The following is a 14184-nucleotide window of genomic DNA, read 5'->3' on the forward strand; positions in this document are numbered from 1 at the left end:
CATCAAAACTGCAGCATAAATAAATATTATTATACTTTTGTAAAAGAAGGATTGTTTATTTGGCTCATAGTAATGCTTATTTCTATACTGATTAAACCTGCCATCCGTATGTAAGTTATCAATGTTCACTGACTTGAAATTTTAATAGTTCTTTTGTGTTCATTAAAGAATCTCATAATTACATAATTATTTAACAACCCTTTGGCAGATATGGGGCAAAAAAAAAAAAAAAAAAAAAAAAAAATCACCCTAGTACTGTTTGTTTTTTCTGTGAAAAACTTTCTCCGTGACCTTATCTACTTTACTGAAACATTATGAAGTTTGCGTTGGTACCAATAAAACTCTTTACTGGTAATGATTGTATATATGAATGTATACAATAAAAGAATGAAAGAATAAAAGAATATAATCATATTTTAAAGACTACTAGCATTGGTTTCATATTTCAGAGATGCACAATTTCACTCAAAAGAAGCAGCAATCATGCAGAAGCCCTTCAGAGAAAGTCTTCACTCATTTGTTGTATATTGAAAAGTGCACCCTAATTTGGCAAAACAGATACAAAAACACAGCACATTTTTCTGGCACCTGAAACCACTATTTAGTTAGAGCTGTTCTGATACCAATGCAAATGCATCATTATAACAGCTTTATGTCTTCAGAAAAGTGTTTATTTGTAATTCATAAATTTTGGTACTTACTACTCATAATAATCAGCCAATCACAACCACTTAGATTGGAGATCAACCATACTTTCTATGAGATTTAAAATGACTTAATTTTAGACTATTTTATTTATCAATGTTTTGGCAAAAGATGAGCAGGATATCATCATTCTATATAAGGAGTACACATTGCTTAGTTGCTTTCAGTTTGGAATGACATCATGTATTTCATAATGAATACCAGAAATAAGAAAAAAGTGAAGACTAAAATAAGCATAAGATAAAGTTACCAGATGTCCCTGGTTTCTGGGGATACTACCCAGAATTTACTACTTAAAATCCCTGGAAATTATTTGTCTCCCTCATTTTTAGAATGTGTCCCTGGAAAGATGTTGTACTTGAGGCTATTTTTATATTCTGCACATTAAATAAAGAATCCTCTCAAAATGGTCAATGATAACATATCCACTTAATAGTATTACTATTATGGCTGTATTAATGTGGATGTCAGACCTAGGGTATGGTGAAATGTAGTGTCTACCATAGGCACCAAATCAAGGCCTATTGGTGGGGAGGCAACATGAGGACCACTTGACTTGGTTCTGAAACTCAAAAAGTGACTTTAAATAGCTTATCAAATAGATTTTTTTTCAATAATTACTGAAAATGCACAGAGAAAGGCTAGGAAAAGTATTTATTAAATAAAAAATAAATTTAAATTATATCTCACTTTTTTTGTTTTCAAGTATTTTCATTTTTCTTTTTATTATGTTTAAGGAACTCAAAAGCTGGAAGTAAATGGCACCTTTGGAACTCTGAGAGTGCCTACTCATGTAGGTTTGTGTAAGCTCCAAAGCAATTAAAGGTATGAAGCACCGGTATAGTTATGTTATTCTGCCAGTCAGTTTGCTGAACAACAAGAGTTTCCAGGAGGAAAAAACTGTATATAACTCTCACATGAGACTGACTAATTTGGCCACATTGCAAAAAGAGGCCATAAAAATTCTGCAGGTCATTGACAATTTCCAGGTATTTCAAATCATTACTGGCTCAGAATAACTAATACACACAAATTATTATAACTGTCTGTAGGCTTTATATTTTTATATTATAAAAATTTATTTTTATAATATATAAAATATTAAAATATTATACAATATATAAAAATATAAATAATATTATAAAAATTTTATTATATATAAAATATAAATAATATTATAAAAATTTTATTATATATAAAATATAAATAATATTCTAAAATTTTTATTATATATAAAATATAAATCATAAAATAAAATAGGTAATGCCATTTGGCCTTATTAAAATTATACAATCTACCATTTAGCCAATGTCTCATCTTTTAAATAAATGCAGATTACTTCTTGGTCTTATTTGAGTCATAGTTGTTTGAAACTAGCACAATATCAGGGCAACTCATCATGAAAGCAAAATTTCTTCAATTTCAACATACATGTTCTTTCAAAAATATCTATTTGCAGCTCATAAAATAAGCTTCTAAAGGTGGGATAAAATTTTTTTGTGAAATTCTTTTAAAAATATAACTATTACCACTATAAAATATTTTATTTTTGTGATGTTTATATTATTGCTACATAAAACAAAATTAAAAATATTTGTATGTAACCACCCACATTATAGGCTTATAAAAGTAAGAAATAGAAAACAATATGACCCCTTATATTATGAAAGTTAAGTAAAAAAAAAAATTACTCATTATAAATATAAGATTTGTTTTGCAATGAAAAGTAGGTGCCTCCGTAGCCAGGTGGGAAGGAGCAGCAGTGCGTAGCACATGCTTCTTGATTAGACCGGGGTTCGAGCCCGTCACCACCAAATACAGAGAATGCGGAAAGGTCAGCGAATGACCACCGCATATCCCAGAGCAATATGGCCTTGGTTGTTAATGCTCCAAATAACAAGCAAGCAATGAAAAGTATTGTTGACCAGAAAAAAAATTCAACAAAACATCTACTCACGGCTAAATTACAAGCTTCTAAAAGTTGAGATATTAAAAATCACCCAATCACAATCACTTAGGATGAATTTTTTTTTTTTTTAAGTAACTATTTCCATCATGCATGATATGATAGAATAATTACAATATTACAGGAACTCCCCGACTTACGTAATACCTGACTTACGTAAATTAGACTTTACGCAAGTTTTTGCCGGCCGGTGCAAACTGAAAAAAAAAATGTGGAAACGTATTTTGCGTCTGTAGGGATAAATGGAGGTATTGTGAAAATATCATAATGTGTATCCAATAACATATTGCTTTTTTTTTTTTTGTTGTTGTAATTTGTTCCAAGTCCTTGGAAGTTGAAAATTTCGCTATATTACCAAACTATTTATCTCTCTAAAAGGCCATATTTATAATGGAAATTGCACTACACTTTCATCATTATCATATGTTCCTGTTATAAGAATCAATTTTGAATGCCTTTGTGATGTTTTTCTAAAGCACGTTTCTGGAGGTCACGACCAAAAAACAAAAACAATTTGCACTTTCTGGTTTATTGGGCTTTTCTGTTAGCGCAATCGGGTAGTAAACTCGATCTAATTGCATTTGCAAGAATCCCAATAACTGGAATTCTGTGGGTTTTTCGTTGCCGTATTATAGTGAAATGTGTTCCCCTTCACTGAAATCTTCAATCATATAAAAAACAAATTTTCAGAAACTTCTCTTCATTCCTATTTACGTATTACAATAATGAGGGGAAAAGGGACCAATGGAAAATGCAAGTGCTGGCAGTGCCAGGAAATGAAACAAAATTGATTTAGAAATGAAGATGAAAATGATTAAGTATGAGGCAGGACAAAGTTTTTCATCTATTGCAAGGGAATTAAGTCTCGCTGCTTCAATAGTGAATACTATGTTAAAGGACAGTGCACATATAAAAGACCATGTCAAAGGATCAATGCACTTAAGATCAACAGTGATCGCAAAACAGTGTTCAGGTGCTATATCGAAGATGGAACAGCTATTAATAATATGAATGGAAAATCAGATTCAGAAGTGAGTGCCCCTGAGTCCAATGGCCATTCAAGCAAAAGCAAGAAGTATTTAAGAAGATATTAAGGATAAGTACGGCGAACCCCAAGCCAAGTTCGTGGCAAGCAACGGGTGGTTTAATAGGTTCAAGCATTGCGCTGGTTTCCAAAACATTAAAGTATGCGGTGAAGTTGCCAGTGCCAATTCTGCAGCTGCAGAGAAATTTTGTGATGTGTTGGAAAAAATTATTGACGAAGGCGGCTGTTCAACACAGCAAATTTTTAATGTTGACGAGACTGCTCAGTATTGGAAAAAAATGACAGATCGAACATACATTGCAAAAGAGGAAAAGACAATGCCAGGTTTCAAGGCTTCAAGAGATAAAGCCACACTCACACTCTTGATTGGGGCTAATGCAGTGGGAGATTACAGATTAATACCACTGCATGTGTATCATTCTGGAAATCCTTGTGCATTTTGATCGAACCAGGGAGCATGGATAACAATATCTCTCTTTGAGGATTGGTTTAAATGCTGCTTCATTCCTGAGGTTGAAAAATATTGTAAAGAAAATTTCGCTTCTATTAGATAATGCTCCTGGACATCCCTCGCATCTAGATGATTTCAATTCCAACATGAGAGTCATATTTCTACTGCCAAACACAACTTCACTCGGCCAACCTATGGATCAGGGTGTTATTTCGAATTTAAAAGCATACTATTTATGCAAAACATTTGCTCAGGCATCGTCTGCAGTGGATGATGAGAAAAATTTTATTAAGAGATTTTTGGAAATCTTACAATATTTACCACGCCATCTTAAACATTAATAAGGCCTGGGCGGAAATTACTAAAAGTTGTTTAAATGCCACATGAAAGAAAATATGCCCACGGCACGTAAAAGGCTTCAGAGGATTTGAAAAAGACAAATCATATTAAGTGGTTACAGATAAGATTGTAAAGGTTGCTGTGCTACTTCAGTTGGAGGTTGATGCCAAAGACGTGGAGGAGTTAATAGAGAAAGAAGAGAATGAATTATCTAACGAACTTATTGACTTGCAGGCAGCAATAGTGAAAGAAGAAATGCTGACTAAGCTCAAGATGAACCAAATGAGGAGCTGAGATGCTTCATCACCAGAGAGATGGCATTTCGTGAAATGGCGAGGTTTGAGAAGATGGATTCTGACAGCGAATGATTCTTAAAAGTTAACAGAGGGGTGGGTGAATGATATGCTTGCTACAAAGAAATCTACGATGAAAAGAAAAAAGCCACTATCCAGTCATCCTTTAATTTGTTCTTTTGTAAGGTTGAGCGGCCGACCCCTTCTAAATCTCCACAGCCCTCAACCTCCGGAGTGGCATACTTATCAGCTGAAGACGTCAATTCTGGCAATTATGCTCAAGAAGTAAAACTTACTTACGTTACGCTTGTCTCCTCTCTTTTTATGTAATTTTATAATTTTGAAATTTTTTTAAATTGCACGTTTTTGTAATTTTTCCTCCGCATGAGATAAAAAATTGAATAAATACAATAAATAATTCTATTTACATGTTTGTCGAACATTTCTTTTTTGATTCAATCAATTCAACGAGCACAGCTGCAAGTGCTGCACAAGCATGGGGGAAATTCCGACTTACATAAAATATGACTTGCATAGCGTTCTGCGGAACACAACTCTTACATAAGTCGGGGAGTTCCTGTATTTAGCAGGGAGGGAAAAAATTAATGTCAAATATTCGTAAATGGCTGTAGTATAAATATTTATATTTTGAGTAATAAAAAATTACCCTACTTGTCCCAAACACAAGATGAATCACAAAAATTAGTTCATATTGGCTTGTCAAAATCTTAATCCATCAAGCATTCATAATTTATTGTACACAGTGCAAACTAATTATCACGGATTCATATAAAATCATAATCTATTCATAGTGAACATTATACAGGCCTAGCTACGGGCTATCATTAAGTTACTTCTTTTGTAAAAGTTATGTATAAATGAATTCAGAGAAAGCAACTTTCAAGGAGGAGAAGCTTAAAAAGAAGAAAGACTAAATCTGAAGAAATACTCTTTAGGATTAAAATGTCAATCCTCAACAAAAAACAAATTTTTTTTAAAAAAATGGGGAGGGGTGTATATTCCCTAGCTACTCTACTCTTTTCTAAGACTTGCAAATCATTTATTTATTATTTTTTTTTTTTTGATCACAGAAATCAAATGTATGCAGGTCGGTCTCTACTAATTACCTAAAATACAGGAAGAATTTAATAAAGTTCTGCTTATAATTAGTTATGTTAAAAGTATTATAAACATTATTACCTGATTTTGCTACTCTCAGTGGCATCCACAAAAGGCTTCGTTTCATTAGGAAGTTTTAGAACTGCTAAATGTGAATCACTAATATTAACCGAAGACAGAGATTCTTCTTTAACAGTCAGGAACTCTGGACTTTGTTCAAGAACATTATCACTACAAGGTTCTGAGTGTAACTAGAATAAAAATAAATAAGGCAATGTTTAATACTCCATGCAGTCTAATCCTAACTCTGTTCCAGCTATATTTATTGCATCCTCATCTAAAGACAAAGCTGACCTATCAATGTGTTACTTTTGCTCTAACCCTTGAATCAATGATCTTAGCATTAGCATAGGCATTTGATGCAAGAAAGCAAGCTTATGCAGCATCAGCCAAAAAAAAAAAAAAAAAAAAAGTAAAATAAATAAAAAATAACCACTTCCACTTCACCCCTCTGTTCGTTCGAAATACCTGTCCAGCTGAGCCTTAAACTTATTTAGGCTGTCAACTTCCACAACAAGAGATGGAAGTCTGTTCCACCAACCAACCACTGGCTAAAGGCAAATTTCCGCACGTCTATCCTACATCTGTCTTTCCTCAATTTGAATTTATGCCCTGAGAGGGCATAAATTCAAATTGAGGTGATTATTCTGAGCGAGAGGAAGAATCCTATCAGCATTGAGCATGCTCAAACCATTCAAGGCTTTATACACTTCTATCAGATCACCTCGCTGGTGCCTAGTCTCCAGACACTGTAATTTGCAAAACTTAAGCCTTTCTTCATAGAGCAACCCTTTGTTCCATTCACTAATCTTGTTGCCCTTCTCTGTACTCATTCCAGCAGCTCTACATCCTTCTTGAAATGAGGCCTCCAGACCTGTATACAGTACTCCAGGTGTGGCCTGACCATTGCCTTATACAAGGGAATAATCACCTCCTTATCCCTGCTAGAAAAATTCCTATATATCATTGACAATACACCATGAGCTACTCTTGCAGCCCGTCTGCACTGCTCAGAGAACTTCATATCTGCCTGCACAACCACCCCCAGGTCCCTTTCATTCTCTACCACTGTCAGTGTAGTACCACAGAGTTGATATGTTGCTCTGGGGTTGCTGTTTCCCATGTGTAGTACTTTACATTTGTCAATGTTAAACTTCATTTGCCACCTCTCAGCCCATCTGCTCAACCTTTCCAGATCCTGTTGCAGCAGCATAGTGTCAGTAGTGTCCTTGACAACCCTGCCTACCTTTGTATCATCTGCAAACTTCGACATTAAGCTTGATATACCATCATCAATATCATTTATAAATACAGAAAACAATAATGGACCCAACACTGAGCCCTGAGGGACTCCACTAATAACATTAGTCCATGACGAGCAGTGTCCATTGATTACCACTCTCTGTCTTCTCCCCCTCAGCCACCCCTTTATCCACAGTAGCAATGCCACACTGCTCCAATTTGTGCAGCAGTCTTCCATGTGCAACAGTATCAAAAGCCTTTCTAAGATCCAAGTATATAATATCAAAGTTATTCCCTGCACCCAGTTCCTTTGTGACTGCATCATAGTATCCAATCAAATTGGTCAGGTAAGACTTCCCCTTAACAAAACCATGCTGTGTCCGAGCTATAACTGAAGTCTTGTCTAAATGATCCTGCAGTGCTTCTTTAACTAGTGCCTCCATTAATTTTCCTGGAACAGAAGTTAAACTCACAGGTCTATAATTACTTGTGTCAGCCTTTGATCCTCCTTTGTGAATTGGGGTCACATTGGCACATCTCCAGTCTGTGGGTACCTCCCCTGAGTCCAAGGAAATCTCTTCCTGTCATATCCCATTCAATGCTCCCCTTGGTTAAAAAAAAAAAAAAAAAAAAAAAACATTAAAAGAAACTTGATCAATCTTAATGCAAAGAAGTAACCAGGATTCTAATAGCATTTTCCCACCTATTCTTAAAGCCTTAACTCCTATTTTGTGTTGCTTTTTTTACACTCTCTTATTCTACTAGTGTTTTTCCTTCTGTGTGGAAATTGTCTTATGTCCAACCATGTCATGTCCTAAAAAAAAGGGTGAAAAATCCCTCCCTTCTGATTACCATCCCACTGCGCACTTTTTTGCATCTCAATTCTGTCCAAAGTAATAGAGAAATCCATTGGCTGCCAACTCTTACACTACCTTAAGACTTTCCATCAATCAACAATTGCAACTATGAATTCTAGTGTCAATCCACTGGTGATAACTTGGCTCATGTTACTCACCTTTAGAAAAATTCCACAGAAAAGTTTAGAGAAACTCAAATAGTGTCTCTCAACATTTCTGAGGCTTTTGATTATTTGGCATAAAGGTCTTCTAAACAAACTTCCATCTTGTGGCTTCCTTCTATTTTTTGAAATTGAGTAACCAGTTTTCTCTCTGACTGCTCACTGCATGTGATGATAGACAGCTCTCAGCCTTTTAACTTCTCAACTAATGCTGAAGTTCCAGGTTCTCTTCTTTCACCCACTCTTTTTTCCCCTCCTGTATATTAATGATCTTCTTCCATTAACCATTAAATCCTATACATAGCTTTGCTAATGATAATACTTCACTGATAATACTACTTTCCAGTTCAACAAGTCCTGATATGCTCAAACAGCTACAACTTCTTGAATATCCACCACCACAACCACCAGTTCCTTAAATTCTGATCTCCAGTGTGAAGAAGAAAACTTAGTTACCTTCAATCCCTGTAAAACACAGTCCTGTTTCTCAAAAGAGAGTCTACTGTTGTCATGATCATCATTAACCTTTCTTGGAACAAATACTGCTTCTTCTGCATTTAAAAAAAACTAGAATTTCGCTTTCACTTTTGGTATTATACTGCTTTTGAACAGCTACTGACCCAGTACAAATCATAAAAGGTTAGCGAAGAAACCATAAAAGAAACCATATATAGAAAAATTCATGACTTTTCTATATATGGTTTTCAATGTTAAGTTATTGAATTACTTAAATTTAGAATATTTAAATGCAGAAGTGTTGATGATTTGATATACATAGCTATAATATTATTAGGAATTTCTAATACTAGCCAAGATGGCAAACCAGAGGCATGTAAATAACACAAAGCAGTTCCTCTAACTTATATTATTAATAAGAATTGGGGTGTTAGGATTTTGCTTTTATTATATGTATAAAAAAAAAAAAAAAAACTTGCTTTATACCTCTATCTTTCACACCTTAACTATAAATAATAAATAAGTGAAGGTATGAGTTTTTAAAAAGATTAATGTCAGAAAGTTATAATATTTATTTAAGAATATCATTACATGAAATTTCCTAGTTTAATTTAAGTTATTTGCAATTAAGTTTTTTTTTTTTTTTCTTGGTATTTGGTGACCCAAAACACAAAAGATATTGGAACCTATAGTACTCTAGTACCAAGTGCAAGTTGAAGGTTCAACAGATAGAAGATACTTCTTGACACTGGATTCAATTTCTGTAGATTTCAATTTTTGGGAAATATGTACAAAGGATGGTTGCTCCAAAGATAGAAGTAGAAGAGATAAATGAAGAAAAGGAAGCTCAGTGAGTGTGGAGTTTTAACTGTGAATAGTGTTGACTAGTTGAGGTACATATTCAGACTAGTTTTGAAGAAAGTGATGGAATTATAGGTGGTAATTCAGAAGAAGAATGCCTGTGGAAATATTTGTATAAAAGCCATACAGCAGAAACAAATTTATGTGATAGGAATGGAGCTAGTTTGAAAGTAAGAGAATCATTAATTAATTGACTGCCCTCTTTTGGATAGACTTTAGGAGCTTTGGGGACATCCTATCATTTCCTCAGTATAAATACTGAGGAAATTATTTTCCTACAAATATTAGAAAATTCGAATACTCACATGCTGAGAGGTTTCTTTGGCATTGTTAATGGACTTGACTGAATTTTCTAGATGATTACTGCAATTCTGAATATTTTTCTCAACATCACAGTTTCCCAATGAATTGGTTAAACCTCCTAGAAAAACAAATAAAAATGCAAATTGTACGTCGGTGAGACATATAAATAGGAAAATATTTTAAAGCATGTTAACCATTTTGAAGGTCCCAGTTCACTAGATTTTTGCTGTTAGTATTCAGAGATATAATAATGTTAATTTATTTACACAACTACTTTATAGGAAACCATGGGTAAGTACCATATGCTTTCCATGAATGCAGTAAGCCAGAAAAGATTACAGAATTCGTTTCTCATAACTCCAATAAGTACATAAAGTTGCTGCAATGGTATAATGTCACAATCTATTACAATCAAACCTATAATAACTAATTATAGGTTCAAATTCCGACTATAGGGATACTTAAAGATGTTTCAATTAGGATTGTATTCAGCCAATCTCAAATGGAGAGGTAGGTTTTTCCTCCTTCAGTTATTATAGGTTTTTTAGCCTATAGAATATGCAAATTGGAACACACACACACACACACACACTTCTGCAGATATTATAACCAATAAACCATATTAATTAATGCACTATGATCAAAACAGTCAATGCACCAGAAAACCCTTAAACAACCAACCAAACTTTGACATGTAATAAGCTGTAAACAAATAAACAGACATACAATATTAACCAACAGTATACTGTTTCACCATCAATTAATATTATACATATCTGTCTGCTTTATTTTAACTAATAACAAAAGCTAACTGATAAGAACAACGTAGCAAATACAGAGGAAACAAAAAAAATTCTAATAAGTATACATATAAGCATATAATATCTAATACAAAAATTATACAAACCACTATACATCTGCACAGAATTGGCAGCAGGTTTTACAGCTGTATGAAAATGCTGAAATTAAGAGTCCTTTACTAAGAATACACTTGTTCATCTACTTTTAAATATTCACGCCCACTCAAACTTTTCTACCAGTAATACATGCTTCACTATACTGCTACAAGCCGACCGGGCTAGCCGGGTGGGTAAAGTGCCTGCCTGGCAACCCAAAGGTCGTGGGTTCGAATCCCGCCTCGGGCTTGGATCAAAGTACTACAAAAACTTGGGAGATGCATTATGGCCACAGAAGCCGATGCGCCAACAACAGAAGCCGATGGGCCAACAGGAAGCACAACCTTCCAGCTCAGATTCGTACCACGCAGCTTGCCAACTCTCTCGGAATTCCACGGCTTCCCACCTTAGTCGACGACCAACGCCTCCTAGCAACAGTCAAGATGATAACAGGCATAATGGCAACACCTTCATTCTGGGATACCTGTGGCTGGAGGATCCCCCCTGCTGCCCTTAGGGCCAATCCCGAGCTCTACTCGCATTCAGCACGACTCCATCTCTCGGACAGGTTCCTTCCTCAGCAGATGCTCAAGCAAACCCAGGCACTGGACGCCGACCTCAACAAATTCGCTGCTGACCGGACTTACCGGAAAAAAATTATGACGAGTAGGACTAATCAGCAATGACTGATGTGTACCTTGCATCTGTTCCTGTCTGATTGAGCTGGTGCTCTTATCTCGATGTTAAGCCAGCTCAATCAGATTAACTCTCGTAAGGAGTTCTCTCCTTTGTATTATAATGTTTTCTTTGTAAAATTACCTTTTTGTAAATAATTGATCAATTTTCCCGGAAGTTTGGGAAACTGTAAGCCCCTGGCTTTATGGCCGTGAAGGGTAATAAAGATTATCTCTCTCTCTAACTACAAAAAAAAAAAAAAAAAAAATACTGCTACATCATTTTTCGATAGATCAATAGCGATTTTAATTCATCATTTAAAAGTTGAATGAATTACTGAATGTTGCTTAACCTTGTCAATCTTTCAAGAGAGATGCCATCTTTATATATAAACTACTCTTGTCATGTCAGGATAATTTTAAAACTGGCTATAAAACATTGCTACCAGATGTTAAAATGTAGAAATGAGTTTAAAGCACAAAGCTTCAGATTATGAGAGGAAAGTTATCAGTTATAAAGTGCAAAGCATCAATTTATGCAGCCAGTATAAGCAAACAAAGTTGTAAATGGCATTGCTATTTTAACATCTCATATTGTGAATCTCTTCAGAAGTTATCCTACTCATTACACTTTGAATAAGCAATGCCTCCTAAACAGAGAAGACTATTTGTTTTGTACTATCATTGTTTATTCTCAGTTGATGGGTGGTGGTACTCAACTGAAAATAAACAACAGTCCTCTCTATTCACATGCTTATGCAAAATTAAAAGCTATAAAATAAAGTTTCCAGTTTCTACATACATAAGGAAGCCTATTTCAAAAAGATTTCACAAAAAAATAATAATAATAAATTCACAAAGAAAAAAAAAAAAAAAAAAGTCAGATGGTAGCACCACCTGAGAGTGGTGCTACCATATTTATTATAATTGTTATGATCTAACTGATCATCTGATCATAACAATCATTGGATTGTGGTAATTTTATTTCTTTTTAACAATTAAACAGGATACTAATTATTAAATGATAACACAACTATCAAATATAACTTCAGCATAGGTTATTTTTTTAAAATTGAAATTTCTTCTCTCCATATTGTCTAATTTAGAAAACAGTCTTTTCAGCATTGTTCCTTTATACTTCCCACTATTATTCTGGTTTCTGTTTCACCCTGCATTATTCGACTTTCAAATATCATGACATGACATGACAATTACACAACTACAGATGTGGATAGGAAAATGATTTGCATGCTGTATGAGTGGAAAACCTAAAATAGCTCAGAGGGAAAAACCTTGCTTTCTCTGCCTGGGATCAGCTAACAGCCCCAACTGAGGAGGCCTAAAGAATTCCTCCAGTCACAGAAGGGAATCAAACCCAGGCAGGAAGAAAAATCTGGAATAACTCATGGAAAAAATCCTAGGTCTCTATGTCTAAGATTGGCTAACAACAGCCCTGACTGAAGAACTTAAATAATTCCTCTAGTCACAGACGGGAATTGCACTTAGACCTCTCCAAATGAGTGGCAAGTACCGATGTATCATGCCAACTAAGCTGCTACAGAGGACTCTGATATAATAAAACATAAGATGTCATTACAAAACTAATCCAATATCACATGCTTTGTTTTTAAAGACCTGAGAGCATTGCTAAATACTAAAGCAATTTTTTTTTCTTTATGTGGGGATTTTCATTAATAAAGTACTGTTCAGGTCTTTCGAACCAACAAATTCAGATTAATTGTCCCTTGATATATCACATGCTTTTAATCCTACATTGATAAGTTGATAATATTATCACATTTATCAAAAGATAACTAAAACAAAATTATGATAATGATTAGGTATATTTACAAATAAAAACCATGAATTACCTTTCACAGTTAATTTACAACATGTTTCACAGTCTCCATATATATTATAGGCTTCACATACATACAGGCCTGCATCTTCAGGGAAGACATCAGCAATGACTAGTGAGTGTGTGACAGAGTCTGGAGAAGTGACATAACGGAAGTCACTACAATTTTTAATCTCTTGATCATTGTGAACCCAGACCACTTCAATAGGAGGGGATCCTATAAACAAAAGTAAACATTTTAACTTTCTTATATAAGCATATATACAATCACATAAACAAGATGAAAAATGCAAAAGCTATTTATTAAGAAAATAAGCTTTTGTTCTTTTATTTTATCAATAATCATATTAATGGAATGTCTATAAAATTTTTAACAAGAAACAAAATTTATGCCATCACACATTTTTCACCACTAATAAACATAACTATACCTGTGACGTTTACTGTTAATGTAACTGTATCACCATCTGCTACTTCTAAGTTCTGTAGTTTCTGGGTAAAAACTGGTGGATCTCCTCTTCCATTAATCTGTTTTGTATTTTCTGGATTTTCTGTAATAAAATTTAAGACAGTGTCAGACAAATTTGCATTACTAATTTAGTTAAAAAGTAATAATACCCTAATAAAATAATCAAATCAATATTCTGCATTTGAACAGACACTGCTACTTTTCTTCCATTCTTTAAAACCAAGAGGAAGATTCTGATTTTGATTTGGTAGTTGTTGGCGCATCGGCTTCTGTGGCCATATTGCACCTCCCAAGGTTTTTGCAGTACTTTGATCCAAGCCCGAGGTGGGAATCGAACCCGTGACCTTTGGGTTGCCGGGCAGGTACTTTTACCCACTCGGCTAGCCCGGTCGGCCTCAAGAGGAAGAAAAGCAAAGCAGGAAGAATGAC

The 14184-nt window shown here is 34.4% G+C and overlaps 1 protein-coding gene across 3 annotated transcripts in view; it reads right to left on the minus strand.

Annotated features, from left to right (window-relative positions):
• LOC150075900 (myosin light chain kinase, smooth muscle-like) overlaps window positions 1-14184 on the minus strand; it is a 212679-nt gene that overhangs the window by 47039 nt on the left and 151456 nt on the right. For all 3 annotated transcript variants that reach the window (XM_090387045.1, XM_090387043.1, XM_090387044.1), the window contains exons 7-10: window positions 13718-13837; window positions 13300-13503; window positions 9861-9976; window positions 6000-6169 (exon numbers count right to left, since the gene is read on the minus strand). In XM_090387045.1, the coding sequence (XP_090243171.1) occupies window positions 6000-6169; window positions 9861-9976; window positions 13300-13503; window positions 13718-13837 (610 nt within the window). The remainder of the gene's footprint in view (window positions 1-5999; window positions 6170-9860; window positions 9977-13299; window positions 13504-13717; window positions 13838-14184) is intronic.

The sequence above is a fragment of the Mastigoproctus giganteus genome, chromosome 13 (genome assembly GCF_048544385.1).
Source record: "Mastigoproctus giganteus isolate SK-2022 chromosome 13, ASM4854438v1, whole genome shotgun sequence".
NCBI classification, from domain to species: Eukaryota; Metazoa; Arthropoda; class Arachnida; order Uropygi; family Thelyphonidae; genus Mastigoproctus; species Mastigoproctus giganteus.